The sequence below is a fragment of the Protopterus annectens genome, chromosome 6.part0, assembly GCF_019279795.1.
Source record: "Protopterus annectens isolate FY-2018-M chromosome 6.part0, PAN1.0, whole genome shotgun sequence".
NCBI classification, from domain to species: Eukaryota; Metazoa; Chordata; order Ceratodontiformes; family Protopteridae; genus Protopterus; species Protopterus annectens.
The window spans coordinates 70156638-70174786 of record NC_056737.1 but is presented as its reverse complement, the minus strand read 5'-3'; the positions used below and the strand labels follow the sequence as shown (position 1 = coordinate 70174786).

Genomic DNA, 18149 nt, shown 5'->3' with positions numbered 1-18149 from the left:
TTTGTTTGGGTTAGAAATCATAGCAGTTAAAAATCAAATTCCAACATGATGGAAAATACAGTCAGGCTGAGATAAAAATATATATAAGGTACATTTTCAATAAATATTTATCTTCCAAAGGAATAAATACTTTTTTATTTTATTTGTTACCCTGATAATACCACTGGATATAAATACTTCTTTCATGGGGAGACCCAGAATCATTGTCTAGTTAAGTGACTTGGTCAAAATCACACAGTAAGCAAAGGCTGATGGAATTAAGCTCTGGACTACAGGAATCAGATTTTTAAAAGCTTGTAGCCTAAGTCTTCCATGGCAAATGCCAGATTCTGCAGGAAGACCATAAATGCTACATGCTTCCCCACTTGTAAGCCCCTCGATTTGGTCTTCTATCTCCAGTAAAGAAAATGCTTTCAAAGATTATGTTGCCAAATAATTCTTGTTTTTGAGGAATTTGTGATAAAGATTCTATTATATTATCTTCAAAGTCTCTATTTGACTTTCATCTGTCATTCCTGAAAAACAATATAGATTTGGAGTATTTGTCAGTGCTTGTCATCATACTGATGGAGCTGCTGATGTATGATACATATGAAGCTGCACTGCTCACGATTTTCTGTTCTTACTGCTAAGATTAAACTGCATGCTTACCTTCAAAAAATCTCAGACTAATTGATACTTCATCTTTGACATAAAGTTCCAAGTGTGATCTCGTTTCATCTGTAAGTGACTCAGGTCATTAGGAATCAGACAGGGAAGACTGAATCTCAGCAGCTGACAATGGGTTATCCATTCTCAGTGCAGGGAGCGTTTCCAGTCTGCAGCAGTGACACATTGGGGGAAGGGTGTTACTGCACAGGCATTCAGAAGGGTTGCAATGTGAGATATAAATGATTAACCAGTAGGAACACAACAGAACTGTAACCAGGGGCTGGTCATGTAGAGAAGCACAACCACAGATGGTATTTAGCAATGTATGCAGTAATATCTGTCAGACTACTGTCAGCAGTAATACAGCAGCATAACTTCTCGAATTATACCCCCCAAAGTGTCGCTTTCATGTTAAAGACACAAATAAAAGAATTTTCATGGGTTCTGTTCAAGCAGCTTTATTATATACAAAGACTGCGGTGGTGGTGCTGCGGTAGCATTGTCGCCTCACAGTTAGACGTTGCCCATTCGATTCTCAGTTAGAGCGTCTTCTGTGTGGTGGCATGCATGAACGGGTGTTCCTTCGTTGAAGGTTGTGCGTTAGGCATGGCAAGCCAGCACGTAAAACTCTACTGCCAATCATTAGCGGACCGGAGTTCCGCTGTGGCGACCCCTAACCGGGAAAAGCCGAAAGACACAACAACAACAACATTACTATTGTTGACTATTAACTGTAACTCAAGTAACTTATATACAATTAATGACTATGATCATGCATGTTTACTCCATAGCTGCTCTTTCAAAATGGCACTAAAGTCGTGCATGTGTGCGGGTTATATACGTGCACGTACAGCCTTGCATGCTTCTTAAAGATACAAACACACACCCTTTGCACTCTGATCTACACCAAAGGAAAATGGAATTGATTCTCTGCAAATATGACATAGACATGTATATATAGTGCATAAAATGAAGAATTGCTGCTACTTGCCTTCATTATAGGTGAATGTTTTTTTTTATCTGCCTCACAGAGATGATTTCTGCAGTATGTGTGTACACACACACACACACACACACACACACACACACACACACACACACACACACACACACACACACACACACACACACACACCTTCTGAGATAAACCTTAGTCCAATCCACATAGCTCTGATTGGACTTTCTGTGTCAAGGTCCATGAACACCAGTTATGGTCCTTGCTTAAACACAATGTTGTCCCTCATCACAAGACATCTATTATAGCCCTTGCTTGCTGAAAGTGTTAATCCTCACCATGAATATCTAGCTTCCTGAAGATGTGGGTTAGTCCACCCATTTTAAACATGAGTTCCTTCCAATATCTGGTTCTATTAAACAATAATCTTACAGTAACCTAGATAAATTCGGGCTGACACAATTAGTAACTCATCCGAATACAAATCACTTACAAACTATACACAACAGTATTTACACATATTCTTCCCTTTATTAATACAGCATTTTATATTACCCCCCCCCCCCCCAGCACAAAGCTGTCAGTTTTGGATTCCACTAGATGGGCTGTGGGACAGGACAACCTGTCAAACAATACATATGTGCGTGAGGTGTAAAGCTTTTCAGGACAAAACATAAAAATGAAATATATCACTTCTCAGACAATTAACAGAGAAGGATGTCTAGACCACAGCTGAAGGTTAATCTACACATTTTCCTTACAGCAAAGGTACCAGGAAGAGGGAGAGGAAGGAGTTGGACCATGGGCTGTTGGAGATGAATTTTAATATAGACTGTTCTATTTTTAGTTTTGTTTTTGAAGAAAGCCATCTTAGTGTTTTAAAAAAAGGGTTTACATATATTCCAGCTCAAACAGCTGATATCACCTATATCTTACGTGATTTTAGGTTATATTTGCGAAAATTACATTTGAAATATATATTGTGCACACACACACACACACACACACACACACACACACACACACATATACACATATATGGATTCACTAGACAATCTCAAAATAATGAAATGTCGAATTTCAGTATTTTGAGACTGAATAGTGGAAAACCCAGATACCCGAAAACCCAAAACTGTGAATAGCACAATCACGACCATTCACACACACACAAACCAGCACATAAGCACACACACATACACCTACCTAACTACATTAAAATAAACATAACAATACACAAAAACACAACATAACACACAAACACACATACCCTACCTATAAGCAGGGGGACAAGCCCCCCTGCACCCCCAAACCACCCCTACTTATATATTCTAACTCCAAGATTGCACTAAACACACAAACACACAAAAAACACCACTACACACACTCGCATACACTAAATTCCCTACCCAATACCCTTACACAAACACCACTTACCTGAAACCCCAGATAAATCCACAAACTGCACCACGTCACAAACGCGACACCACGATGATGGATTCGACATTTCCGCATTCAACATATATATATACACACACACACACATACATATATATATATATATATATATATATATATATATATATATATGTATATACACACACACACATATATATATATATATATATATATATATTCAATATATGTATACACACACATACACACACACACATATATATATATATATATATATATATAATGTGTGTGTGTGTGTATGTATACATACATATATAGGTATAATTCATAATCAAAAGGGTTGAATACTCATTTGGCAGAAAAGTTTGAGTGTGTGAAAAAGAGTGACTTCACATACAAGTGAATGAATGGCCATTTATGTGAATATAATATAATTGAATTGAAGCCGCAGTGGTGCAGCGTTAGTATTGTCGCCTCACAGCAAGAGGTTCTCCAGTTAAATTCTCGGCTGGACCGCCTTCTGTGTGGAGTCTGCATGTCCTCCCCGTGGTCAAGTAGCGTTCAAAAGACATGTGAATGGGTGTGCCTTCGTTGAAGGTTGGGTGCTGAGCTGGCACCTCAGCACCGTGAAAATCTACTGCCAATCATTAGTGGACCGGAGTTCTGCTGTGGCAACCCCTAACCTGGAAAAGCCGAAAGAAAAAACACATAATATAGTTGAATTAAAGTGCAGGAAAACAAATGCTTGGCAGAAGTGATGGTGCTACGAAGATGTGCCCTGTCGCTTTATAGCAGTTAACATGTACATACTAGTGTTCATAAGTATAGGCTTGACAGTGAAACCTTTGATTGGAACACCATAGCTCCATGCACTGAGACCAGGGGCATTCTCTCCCTTACCTATGAAGATGTGCCCTATCACTGTATAGCAGTTAGTGTGTACGTACTAGTGTTCATAAGTTACATTTTGAGTAAGGGGGAGTAAATGGGATAGCTTTTATTTTATGATCTGGTAGCTGTATCTTTGACAGTTTTATGTCTTCTTTTAGTGATGCTGTTAGTTAAAGAGTTGTTCATAGTGTAGGTTTGGGTTTAGGGGCTAGGGTTAGGATTATGGATAGCGCACTTGAGTGAAGATAGGCAGGAGGCAAACCCTGAGCTACATCTCCAGGATTAATCATAAAATTCCACAGTCAGATTTCTCAGTGTCCTAATGCCCTGCCCTGTGAAGGTATTACAATCAGCCTCTGAGGAGCTGCTAGCAGTTACATGGGTCAGTGTTAAAGTTCCGGTTTTAAGCCATTTATCTGGAACATGCCACATTGATGGCTCTGAGAATGTTATTCATTGACCGATTACTGACAAGCTATAAAAACATACTAATTTGAACTAGCCTTCACTAGTGTGAATTGATCTTATGTTGATCTTATATTGCTTTTGCCTTAGTTATTATGGCCTCTTTTATTTCTTAGTAAGACGCTGTCTGGTTTGATTCTCAGCCAGAACGTCTTCTGCGTGGAGACATGCGTGAATGGGCATACCTTCATTGAAGGTTGTGCGTCAGAGCTGGCAACTCGGCATGTAAAAATCTACTGCCAATCATTAGTGGACCGGAGTTCCGCTGTGGCGACCCCTAACCAGGAAAAGCCGAAAGACACAACAACAACAGTGTTTTGTTAAAAAACACCTAAATAAACTTGAACACTGAGACATGGAATAAAAACACTTACTCAATAAACCACAATCTCCAAAAAGAAAACCAGCAGTGCACCATGATTTAGGTATATATCTGGCGCAACACTAGCACACTGACCTTTGGAACAGAAGGTTGTTGGTTCTATTCCCAAGCCAGGTAGATTGATTGCTGACACTGCAGTACAGCATGAGCAGAGAGTTGCACTCCTGAGTATGTTGCCCTTCAGATAAGATGTTAAACCAAGGTCCTATCTACTTGAGTTAGTGTCAGTTTAGGTGGATGTAAAAGATCCCATGGCACCTATCAGAGAAGTGGAAATTCCCCTGATGACCTAATCAAATTTTACCAGTAGTATAAATACTACCTCTGGTCTCTCCTGAAAAGAAGCAACTAGCCTAGTGGGACTAACCTTGTTAACAAACAAGATAGATAAAAAACTTATTCCAAGAACTTATGCTGTACAGTGATTGAAAGGACCAGAAAAGTACTTCAGCTATGTTACTTACTTTAGTACCCCTACCAGGTTACTATGAGTTTTAGTAGAAGTAAAGAAATACATAAAATATAAATACACAACTAACTTTCATATTTTAGTAACTGCCTAATCAATTTTCTTTATGATGAAAAAGTTACATTAAGACTCTGAAATCATTTTAAGTAGTTTTGAATTTTAAACGAACAACAGTTATACTCCTTTGACCATCCTATATCTACCAATTAATACACTTATAATTTTTCTGACATATTATTACAATACACTATGATGAACACAACAAAGAAATGATATGACTGTAATACAGCATGTCTACAAAATTCATATCACCATATCAGATTCACATTCAGATGATGAAGTTGAAAATACACATTTTTGGTCAACTTTCACATTGCAATACTAGTTATGGAAATAACTGTATATATTTTATATCTTAATGACCACAAGGTCCTTTTTAAGCCTCGCCATGCATCCCAAATGTCTGAGAATTTGTTACCCTTGATAAATGTAAGCAGAGGCTTGGGAGATGAAACATTTGTAGGTTGCCTGTGTCCATTAGACTGTAGACATGTAGCTGCCAAACCAGGGATGAATTTCCTGTTCCCCATCTGATTGTCTAAGTTACGGTTGAATTTGGTTAGGGAGGAACTCTGCTTCACATGGAAAGGGGTAGTCTCTGGGATACAAGCAGGTCCTATTTATATCACAGGCAAAGTTGTCTTTAGAATGGGTAATTCTGGTGCTGTTTGTTTTGTGGATATGCAGGAAGTCTGACAATGCCTTGTATGCCAGACATAGGTTTCCCCTCAACAGCCTGCAGGAGACAGAATACAGAGATAGGGCCTTGAGGCAGTCTGCATAGGACATGTATTCTTTTAATGAGGAAGCTCTCTGGACATTCCAGTTGTTGGATATGCCTCATTAGGTACATACCAAAGGAGGCATTTTACTCAATGATAAGTTTAATGAATCCGAATATAGTGGAATCATTTCTTCCTTGGATCTAGATGACATACCTTTGTTTAAAAATTGCACAATATAGAATGATTTCCTCACTACTGTAGATAGGTGATGGTCAAATGCTAGATTACTTATATGTGTGTCCTCAAGTCCTTGACTACTGTGTCAATGTAAGACATGCTGCCCTAGAATACTGCAAATCACAGAGTTTTAGAATACATTAAGTCACATGGTCCTAGAACAGTAAGACATGCTGTCCTAGAATGCTGCAAGTCATGGAGTTTTAGAACACATTAAGTCCTAGAATACTGTAAGTAAAGTTGTCTAAGAACTTGTGAGTCATGCTGCCATAGAACACTGTAAGCCCATTCTAGATTACTGTAACACATGCAATTCTAGAATTCTGTAAAACATACTGCCCTAGAACACTGTAAGTCAAGCTGTTTTTGAATACTGTAATTCATGCTGTCTATTAAACTGTCATGGCAAAATTGTTGATAGTTTCCTGCATTATAATTGTGCTTACATATCAATAATCTCACCTGCATAAATATAGATGCAGGTGACTTATACATTCATAAGCGAATCTAGTCTTGTCATGTGACTGTTGATGCCATACCTTATCGTGCACTACAGACATTGTGTACTTACCAGTGAGGTAGGTATTGTGTGATGAATTAACAAAGTAGTGTGGCAGAGGCTGGGTCATGTCTTGTGTTACTAAAAGCTTTTCTGGAGCCACAATACTGTTTTCTGAACCACAAAGAAACCAGATCATTCCTTCTGGTGACAGCTGGCCTAAATAGCCAACAAAAAAAATATATATACTGAAACATTAAAAGTGTAAACACGTCAGGTTCAAACAAAAATTTTCAGTATCAGAAAAATGCAGCTGTAGAACTAGAATCAGAGTAGTTTATCATGCATTACAAAGCCTATAAAATGTTTCTAAAATCCCTGTAAACAATTATGTATATGTCTAGAATATCAAAGATAAAACAACAGGTCTTACTAATATGTAACAGCTTTATTTTACTGGAAATGATCTACATTACCCTTCAAACAGGCAGTACCCCTTAAATCTAGCAACTGTACAACTTGGGCATTCTGTTTCAATTTCTGAAGTCTAGCAAAATGGGTTAAGGCTATGAACTGATGCTAGCATTCAGCTTGTTGGGCTCAGTTTGACTTTTAATCTCAATTTACTTACCATATAACTCTGAGCATGTAATCTGACCTAATCACAGTGTTTGTGTCTAACAAAACCACTTTCCCCATTTCGTGGATACTCTTGACTGATAAAATTGACTGATGGCTTACAAGTAAGGTGCATGTAAAACTCACAATTCACCACATCACTGAAGAATAAACATTTTCTGAGTCACCACTACTGAATCTGCTTTTCCACTTTCCTTACAGCACCAGCAGAGGATTTTAGCAAAACTGTCTGAACCACAGATACTGTATACCTGCGTCTACATTACATAATCGAACTTTTAAAAGTTCTAACGTCATATGGTCGACACCATATGATCGAACTTTTAAAAGTTTGAAAATATAATAAAAAAAATAAACCAAAGAAAAACCTACCTGAATGGTTTAAGCAGGGGGGCAAGCCCCCACACCCACCACTCTTTAAATATACCAACTCCGAGATCGCACTACAGTGCAGAAAGGGAAATATTCCCATTCCGCACTATACAGAGATCTCTGTTGAAACATTTGAACTTTTAAAAGTTCAATCATATGGTGTCGACCATTTGACGTTCGAACTTTTAAAAGTTCAATGACATGATATAGACCCATATAACCATATGCCACTAATCAAGGCAGATTCACCATCCGATAAACCACTGACTAGTGAGACTTATGGGTCTGTCATTTCCAGGGACTGTAGATGACCTGCATTTGTGCAGAGGGATGTCAGTTGCTGCTCTCCTTTCATGAGGCACAAAGCTTGTTTGGAGGCTATGGTTAACTAGTGATTACAGAGGATCTGATTGGTCATGTTTCATGCTGTTTAGGTGACATCCTGGGATATTGTCTAGGGCCTATTAGTACAGTGCTCTTCACCTTAAAGAAAGCATTAAGGACCTGGTCCTAGTGAAAGTACTGGGAGTTATAATTTACAGTATTTTTTGATGGGAGGCCGAGGGGGAGAGAGCGCTAAAGTTGGAGCTGAATTTGCTTGAGAGTAGGTTTGCTATATCTTCTGCCTCAGTATAAGTGGCTCCATTTACAACAAGCTCTGCACAGAATTGTGTATTGCCACTGAGGTTGTGGACATAGCTAAAGAATGTCTTGTAGTTATTCTCAGTCTGAGAGGCCAAATTTATCTCAAATTAGGCTTTAGTAGACTTTATTTGTCCTCCAAATTGTTTGTTTAGTTTGATGAGAGCATCTTTATCCTGCTGGGTGCTGCACCTCCTAATTTTTGCCATGATTTTCTTCCTTCTATTAGACAAACTATTGATGTTGTGATTCCACTAGAATGCCTTTTTTTTTTTTTTTTTTTTTTTTTTTTGAGTTAATTCTTCACTTATTCCTGGAGGGTACAGCTGCCTCTGTTCAGCTATTAACATGCCTGTAAGCAGCAAAGTCCTCATGGGTTGGGGGTTTGATTTTTTGCTAGGTTATCACTTAATGGCAGGAATTTAGCTTAGAGTAGTTTCTGTACAATACAGGGTTAGCTGGGGTTCTGGACTTTTTTTCCTTCAAAAGAGACTGTTTTGTGGTCTGACCTTACCAGAGATGACATTATACTGGGGGGGGGGTGCTGCACTTTGCCATATTAATGAGGACCAGTTCCAGTAGGGTTACACTCCTGGTTGTTATATTGATAATCTGCTCCAAAATGTTTGTTTCCAAAATCCAGTAATCTGTGCGCCTGCACGTTTGGTGTCATATGATTCCCAGTTAATAGTTGGGTAATTAGTTACCCATACATATATTGGGTTGGATGATGAGTGTTTCCAGTAAGTTTAAGTACATGTTATGAGTTTTCTAGGTCATAGAGGAGGACCTATAGCTTGCAAGGAAGTGGTATGGAATTTTGTCTAAAGAGATTTTAATGTGGAGAAGCTCAAGTGCATGGTCCTGTTTGACCAGCCTTGAGGTATACCTATTTTTTGGTGTAAATTGAGACAACTCCGCCATTAGTCCCTGCCTATGTAGTAGTTGATCTAAATGTGTGGAAGGCACTATAGCCCTGCACTGCCAGCGTGCTCTCCACACCTTTAAACCATGTCTCAGTGACTGCACAGATATCAGCATTCTCTAGAATGAGGAGAGATTGTAGGGAGCAGAGTTGCTTGTTTAGACTCTTAACATTGAGCAGTAACAACTATAGATTTTCCAGTTTTACTTGTACTCCTATATGCAAAATTAAGACTAAGATTTGGTAAATTCCAGAGAAACTACATCTACTGGCATTCTGCTGTCAAATTCTCCTGTAACCAGTCACAAAACTGATCCTCCTTTAACTGAAAGTTCCTTCTTGTCACAAATCCATGTTCATGTTAGTTGTTTTTTTTTTCTGCCTTCCTGCCTAGTGTAGTGATTCTAACAGATATGCTTTGAGTCATCCTTGGTTGCTGCTCTGTTTTGTTCTGAGTATTTATTTCCTGTATTTATTGCCTAACTATACTTTCTTCTGCTTCTGTGAGGCCCCCCATTCCATCTTAGTGTAGCAGTGTGATCATTAAGATGTACCGTTCCAAGCCAGCTCTGAGTACTACTGGCCATCTGGGCTAAGGTGGAGCTTGTTGGTTTCCTACATCCTCAAACCAGTCTTAAGCCCTTGTCTTTTGTTCACTTCTGCATCCAGCCATCATATTTCCTAATCCTTTCCTTCCACAGCACACTGGCTTCTGAGGATGAGATCTCCAGCCCTGTGTTCTGTCCCTTTTCAATTGTTTCCCTGGCCATTCTTGCTTCTATCTTGTATTTCTTCTCTATCAAGTCATCGGTGTTTGCTTGCACCACAAAATGTAGCCTATCATCCTCCCTAGAGGCAACTTTAATCATCTCCTTACTTATCTTACTAATTCTAAGCCACTAGATTGGCTTCACTGTAATCTGGCCTCCCTATATCTCTTACCAAAATGCTGAAATCACCAAAACCTTCTTTGCTGTTTCCATACTGTGTCCAAGCCGTTATATTTCTTTTTCCATTTGATTAGCTTCCCTGTGTTCAATCTTTCCTCCTTTAGTTACACCCCTCATAGCCCTCCTCAGTGTATCCACCAGTTGCTTGTGCCATACCAGGCCACGTTGTAATCCCTGCTCATTTTTTCTTACAGTTGTTCTCCGCTGTTTCCTCCCTTCAGCCTCTTTGCCTATAATTTGGCTGAATACGTTTGTATGCCCATTGCCTTCCTTTCCTTGTGGTATCGGTTTCTGTATGGACACCTCTGATCCTGTCCCTTATTCATCATCTGTCATTACTGTTTGCACCTGTTGTTTCATCTTCAGTTCCTTGCCATTATACTGTCTCTTACTGCTGGATGTCCCGCTTTCTCCTTTCCCTATACTACTCTGACAATATCCATCATTATCTTGCTGTCCTCTGCCTTTCTCCATCCTACCTTTTCCCAACTCATTTTGTCTCCTGACATCCTGGAGCTCCTTCTCCAGTTTCATTCTCCAATTTCTCAGCTGACTAGCTAATCTACTGTCATCTCTGTCTCCCACATCACCAGGCCGGATACTGCTATCTCTAACTCCCACATCACCAGGCCGGATACTGCTATCTCTAGCTCCCACATCACCAGGCCGGATACTGCTATCTCTAACTCCCACATCACCAGGCCGGATACTGCTATCTCTAGCTCCCACATCACCAGGCCGGATACTGCTATCTCTAGCTCCCACATCACCAGGCCAGATACTGCTATCTCTAGCTCCCACATCACCAGGCCGGATACTGCTATCTCTAGCTTCCACATCACCAGGCCGGATACTGCTATCTCTAGCTCCCACATCACCAGGCCAGATACTGCTATCTCTAGCTCCCACATCACCAGGCCGGATACTGCTATCTCTAGCTCCCACATCACCAGGCTGGATACTGCTATCTCTAGCTCCCACATCACCAGGCCGGATACTGCTATCTCTAGCTCCCACATCACCAGGCCAGATACTGCTATCTCTAGCTCCCACATCACCAGGCCAGATACTGCTATCTCTAGCTCCCACATCACCAGGCCGGATACTGCTATCTCTAGCTCCCACATCACCAGGCCAGATACTGCTATCTCTAGCTCCCACATCTCCAGGCCAGATACTGCTATCTCTAGCTCCCACATCACCAGGCCGGATACTGCTATCTCTAGCTCCCACATCACCAGGCCGGATACTGCTATCTCTAGCTCCCACATCACCAGGCCGGATACTGCTATCTCTAGCTCCCACATCACCAGGCCGGATACTGTTATCTCTAGCTCCCACATCACCAGGCCGGATACTGCTATCTCTAACTCCCACATCACCAGGCCGGATACTGCTATTTCTAGCTCCCACATCACCAGGCCGGATACTGCTATCTCTAGCTCCCACATCACCAGGCCGGATACTGCTATCTCTAGCTCCCACATCACCAGGCCGGATACTGCTATCTCTAGCTCCCACATCACCAGGCCGGATACTGCTATCTCTAGCTCCCACATCACCAGGCCGGATACTGCTATCTCTAGCTCCCACATCACCAAGCCGGATACTGCTATCTCTAGCTCCCATATGACCAGCCTATCTGCTGACATCTCCATCTCCCATATTCTCCCCTGAAGTCTCACTCTCTTGTAAACTAAACATCCTCTCATATCCCAGAACTATCTTAGGCAAACTGTTGTACTGTAAGCTTTGGTTGTTATCCATGTATCTCTCTCTCTCTTTGTCTCTCTCTCTCACTTGCTCTTTGCAGCCTATCTTGCTCTAATTATGCTGTCCTGTTTTTGGATCTCTCACTTTTTTATTTATTACAATGATTTTTATTTGTATAGATACAGATATCCATATGCATGCACATTCATATATAAGATCAGCTGACTCTGTTTTGGCCTATGAAGCTTCATTGCTTCTGTTGCAGAATTTTAGGCTTGGGCTGCCTTTCAACTGTCCAGATTTTTACCTCATAGTTTTTGGTATGTTCCTCACAATATTTGTGGTTTTGTGGCATATCAAAGAGGACTGAAGTCACATACAGACATTTGAGTTTCAGACTTCATATCCATCAGAAAATACATAGTAATGCAAAATGTTTTATTTAAGCAACTTTCTAAACTTAAAAAGCAGCAAATAAAATTTGTCCTTGATTTTAGGTCTTTGTCCCACATTATTTTTAACATTGTCCTAATTTCTTGCACTAAGAGGTTGAGGTACAACATTTTTGCTGCATTACACATATGCTGCTTATACATTGTAGCTAATGACTGATGATGTACATGGAAATGATTTGCAGAGTATATGATGCTATGCTTGCAATATCCATATTACCAATCATTTTACATATAGGCACCTTACTATATGTGTTCTCAATTTCATGTATAACTCAATGGGAAATTCTGAGACTAAGAAAATATTAAAATGTATTAGAAAATATGTAGAACATTAAATTGAACCATATTGGAGAACAAACTCCCCAGCAGGGTATTTATGTATGAGGAAAGCCCAATAAAAACAAGTCCATGACTTCAAAGAAATATATTAAATATATTAAAATTCCCAAGAGCATTTATGGAAAAAATGTCAACCATGTTAATTAACCTCACTAAACACAGTCAAAGTGATGCTGTTAGCTAGAATAAAAAAAAAATTAAACTGAACTAACAAAAGTAACTGCAGCAGCAATTACAAGGACTTAATATTTCCTTACAAGCCATGCTTAGTACATTTGGAGAGGAGAAAAGAAACACCTGAACTAATGAACATAATGGCAGTACCAACAGTAATTATTAGGAGCTGCCATTTCTCTTCACCTCACTAACTATGGTTAATAGCATGCTGAATAAATAAGTACAATAAACTAATCTGAGTAACTGTAGCAACAGCAGTTATTAAGGTGTGTGTGTGTGTGTGTGTGTGTGAATCTGTATGTTCGTATGACTTTCTGTGGGTAAGTATGTATACTTGAGTTCCTGTCCCTGTGTCACACCCTCTCTCTCTGCCTCTTCATCTGTTTGTGTGTGTGTGTGTATATATATATATATATATATATATATATATATATATATATATATATATTATATATATAATATGTGACTCTATTTGCTTTTCTGTGGGTGGTGAAGGTGTAGACATGATTAAGTAATTACATAACTAATACTTTATATACTTCATATATATAAAATACTTCAACAGCAATTACGTATCCAATAGCATTTTTGAAACATTAAGTGGAGGAAGTATTTCACATTACAACTATAAAAAATATCTATATACTAAAAAGTAGACAAATATGATAAGGTTTAACAGGTAGCTCATTTTCTAAGCACAATAATGTTTGAAAGTAATGTTACTAATACTGCAGAAGAAGTTACATTATTCTCAGGGACTGGTTACATACTGTTGCTAGCAAAAAAGCAGAGGACTTGATTCTGGTTGTTAAGTTGTTGATAAGGCCGATAACTGAATACTGTGGCACTGAATGTGTCTATAACAGGCCAAGAAGACTGAAGAGAAATCAGAAAATATTAACTTGACAAATATCTGCTGTGACAGACTGTAGTTATAAGGTAAGGCCGAGTATTTAAAAGTTCACTTGATCAGATACAGGTTTTTAAAAAGAATATCTTATTTCACAATATAGTAACTTTACTGACTTGGCTACAAGTTTTTTTAAGAGAAGATTTTGTACTAATGTATGTCTTTTAACAACAATTGGTTAGAGGGTTGTAATGATGAGGGATAAGTATTCTGCCAACAATTTGTTGCAATCCACTAGAGGGGTGTCTTTTATAACACATCAAGTAAGAACTCACAACTTCCTTCCCTATGTCCATGCCTTAAAGCTTAATGATGTTTGGGCATTGCACTGTCCCCCTTTACTCCCTTCAGTGATGATATCCAAGTATGTATTAAGAGGATGACTTCTGTAAGGTGTGCTGTAAAGCACATCTGAAAGTTCATAATGAACATATAATGCTTACAGCTAGCTTTAAGGCTTAAACATTATCTGATAAGTGAGAAAAGTAGATAAGTAATTAAGGTAAAAAGCTACCTTACATGTGCCAGTTAAAAGATTTTGCTTACATTTAAACTTTCTGTCACTCAGAACTGTAAGCAACTGCTGTGCAGTTCTACTACCAAACAGGAATATGATAACTCATTAACTGAGTTCTGGGAAGTAGAAATGAAGTGAATAACATTTGTCGCCTCACAGAAAGACGTTATCCCATTCGATTCTCAGCTAGAGCATCTTCTGTGTGGAGACATGCGTGAATGGGTGTACCTTCATTGAAGGTTGTGCTTCAGGGCTGGCAACTTGGCACGTAAAAATCTACTGCCAATCATTAGTGGACTGGAGTTCCGCTGTGGCGACCCCAAACTGGGAAAAGCTGAAAGACACAACATAGAAGTAAAAGACATGATGGCTAAACAGTGGCAAGTTTCAAGACCTGATTTTTAAAAGTTACAGAGCACATCCTAACTCCACTGCAGACTTTCAAACTTGGGGAACTGCAGCGCTTTGTAATTATCAATGGCATTTACTGCAGTGTTGTCAGCAGTTGTCATTATTACAATTCTCATGTAAACTGTTCAGCCAATCAGCATAGCATGACAATCAAATAGCTAACAAATTAGACTTTCCCTATCAATTCACAGATCCCTCACAGATTATTTAAGTTCAGGGTGTACTGGTAAATGAAGTAACCTGCTCATGTATGGGGTAAATAATCACGTCGAAAAAGAATAAAAAATGACAACAAATGAATCTGTGGTCTCAAAATGAAAAGCCCATTACAAAATACGGGCTATATGCTGTCATGTTTCTGCTCAGGTGGGCTAACTGTGTATATACTACTTTGCAATTCTGTCCTTGTAATAGTTAAGAACAGTTGAATTTAAATCAAAAGATGATAGGCTACTAATGGCAGCCCAAGAAAGTGGGCTATGTACACACACAAAACAAACCAGAGCAATGGTAAAATAAGAGGCTCTACTCCTGGATAACACGAACCACAGTTTATTGCCACAAAAACTCACGAAGCACCAAATCACATCAACGCTGTTACAAAACACCCTGCATTTTCGTTTCGAATGACTTCTTCAGATGAATAACAGAATCCATACCTGCAACAACACCCCTCTTTATATATCATTTGGGATAATTAACTAAAATTAATCAATAAAACAATTGTGTAATTTAATTTAACGAATGCTTCCCCAAAATAACATACAATACAAAACCTTAATGTTTAGTAAAACACACTATAAATTCATACAAGCATCCTTCTCCTAACCCTATCCTTAAAACCTACAATTTAATACATTTAATATTAATATACAATAAATATACCTTTAAAATACTTATTAATAAACATATTAAAATACTTTTTGGAATAATCATAGGCTTTTGATGTTTGTAACTAATAGCACCACCTAGTGTTTAAATCTAATTTTACTCAACAGGATGGAATACAATAAAAATAATACAATTTTTTGATACATTTGAAGTACACACAAAAAGTTTTCATAAGGGACTGTGGGTCTTTCCCAAAATTAGTTCTAACGATAAAAATACCTAAAGTTTTGCTGCTCTCATCTTTAGCACTGGGGCAAGAGAAACTGCATCATTCAGACCTGGAAGTTTATTAGCTTCCAATAATAGTTGCCACAATAATTCTTTATATTCTATAGAAGTTTCCCATAAACCACCCCTTATGTCCTTTTCCACCACTTCTAAGACAAAGAAGCTAAATTTTTTTACATTTTCTATGTACACACACATTGATTTACAAAGTCTATAGAAAAATGTGAGAAACAGGCAAATGCAGGTTCTGTAAAACAAAACTGGAAACAATTGTACTTCTCGCTGCAATATACTCATGGTAGTGGGTCTGTATTCTAAAAGTCATAAAAATGTGACAAGACTCTTTTACTGGGATTTATGCAAATACAGCAACAAGCAGGTAGCTGAAATAATGACATGTCAGAAATAATGCACTAACACTGACAAGGCTGTTCTGCATTATAAAAGAGGACTAAACATACGTGCTGGTGACACCAGTAGCATAAACTATTATTTATTTTACAGTTTGTTTACCGAGATAGTCCACTGGGCCAAGAAGAGCCCATTTTCAATGGAGTCCCAGGGAGAAAAGCTCCATGAACAACAATATAATACGAAGACAATGCATTTACATTTATGTAATACAATTGAGGAACGATGGTATTACACAACATGACAAAAAATCCACAGTTGCAGTGAAAATGTGACACTCATTGCCACAATGTAGATTGTAGTGTGTTCACTCCTCACAGCTGAATGACAGACTAGCAGTAAAGCTGTGTATGGTTTTAGAAGGAGGACATTTAATAAATACAATAAAGCATGGCAGCTGTAATGGAAAGGGGCACCCTCTGGCTGTAGTTGTTAGCACATAGGAGGATGTTGGAATGGCTAATTCTCAAGCAGTAACATTTACCTCATCCGTATGCTATGAAGCTTTCAGTATAAAGCATAACAGGACAAAGCAGGACACTGCTACCTAAAGCCCCTTCATACCATCCACCCGTGTTCTCTTATTGTTATAGTATGAATCATAGGGAACAAAGATCAAACCAGGCAGTCACTGAGCATTCCACGACAAAGTTACTGCAAAAACAAAGTTACCCCAAAAGGTGCATGGACTTAGACTCACAAACGTTTTGGCTGGTCACAGGTCTCATATGGGGACTTGATTAAATCAGTACTTGTTTTGTTTTTTTCCTTTCTGTAAAATAATAGGAAGCAAACTACACATTAGGTGTGGTATCTGTGATTAATGCTGACATACTTATAGACATAAACTTAAGAACATCCCTACTTTTGTTTTTGAAAAGTAGTGTTGAATTTCTAGCCCAGACACTTCTTTCAATACTCTTATAATACAACCAAATCTGAATAATGAGCATGCTAAGAAGATACAAGACATCCGATAACTATTTCTAACACTAACAATGCACAAACATAATGTTAACCTTGATTTGTAAGCCACGGTGGTGCAGCGGTAGCGTTGTCGCCTCACAGCAAGAGGTTTTCCCATTCGATTCTCAGCTGGAGCACCTTCTGTGTTGAGTCTGCATGTCCTCCCCAAGGTCGAGTGGCGTTCGAAAGACATGCATGAATGAGCGTGCCTTCATTGAAGGTTAGGCGTCTGGCTGGCACCTCGGCACCATAAAAATCTACTGACAATCATTAGCAGACCGGAGTTCCACTGTGGTGACCCCTAACAGGGAAAAGCCAGAAGAAGAAGAAGAATGTTAACCATGATTTATACTAGCACCAATGACAAATTTCAATATATTACAACTTACTGAAGCTACACCTAGGTTTTGTGAACATCCAAAGTTTTTTTCACATCTTTACCTACTTAAAGGACAGAAATGATATATATGTATATATTTTTAAAATCAAGTCTATGTCCTGCCAGCACAGTCATTCAGTAAGAAAGTCAGTTAACAGTTGTTTGAGTCCTTGCATGTACAATATTTGATGTCTAAAAGAAATCTTTGTAATTGTCACTATTTGTCAATGGATTCTCATTCATTCAACATAAAAAGTAAAAAGTGGAAATACTATTTTCACAACTGATTCCGGTGCCTTTACATCAAGGAAAAGACTGCAACCAAGAGTCTGTAAACAAATTTGCTTGCCTCATCATATCCAAACATACTGAAAGTTCTAAAGCATGAAGAGAAGAAATCAAAGATGACATTTTTGCTTAGTTTAGCAGAAGCATTTTAGAAAAAGTGAGAATATACATCAGAAGTAAACGCGACAT

General features: G+C 38.6%; 1 protein-coding gene across 1 annotated transcript in view; it reads right to left on the bottom strand.

The window, feature by feature from the left end:
• The window catches only part of LOC122803768 (1-phosphatidylinositol 4,5-bisphosphate phosphodiesterase beta-2-like), an 805974-nt gene extending 794070 nt beyond the window's left edge, over positions 1 to 11904 (bottom strand). Inside the window, exons 1-2 of the mRNA XM_044073456.1 lie at positions 10755 to 11904; positions 6820 to 6966 (exon numbers count right to left, since the gene is read on the bottom strand). Coding sequence (XP_043929391.1) covers positions 6820 to 6966; positions 10755 to 11904 — 1297 coding nt within the window. The remainder of the gene's footprint in view (positions 1 to 6819; positions 6967 to 10754) is intronic.
• Between the last annotated feature and the right edge of the window lie 6245 nt (positions 11905 to 18149).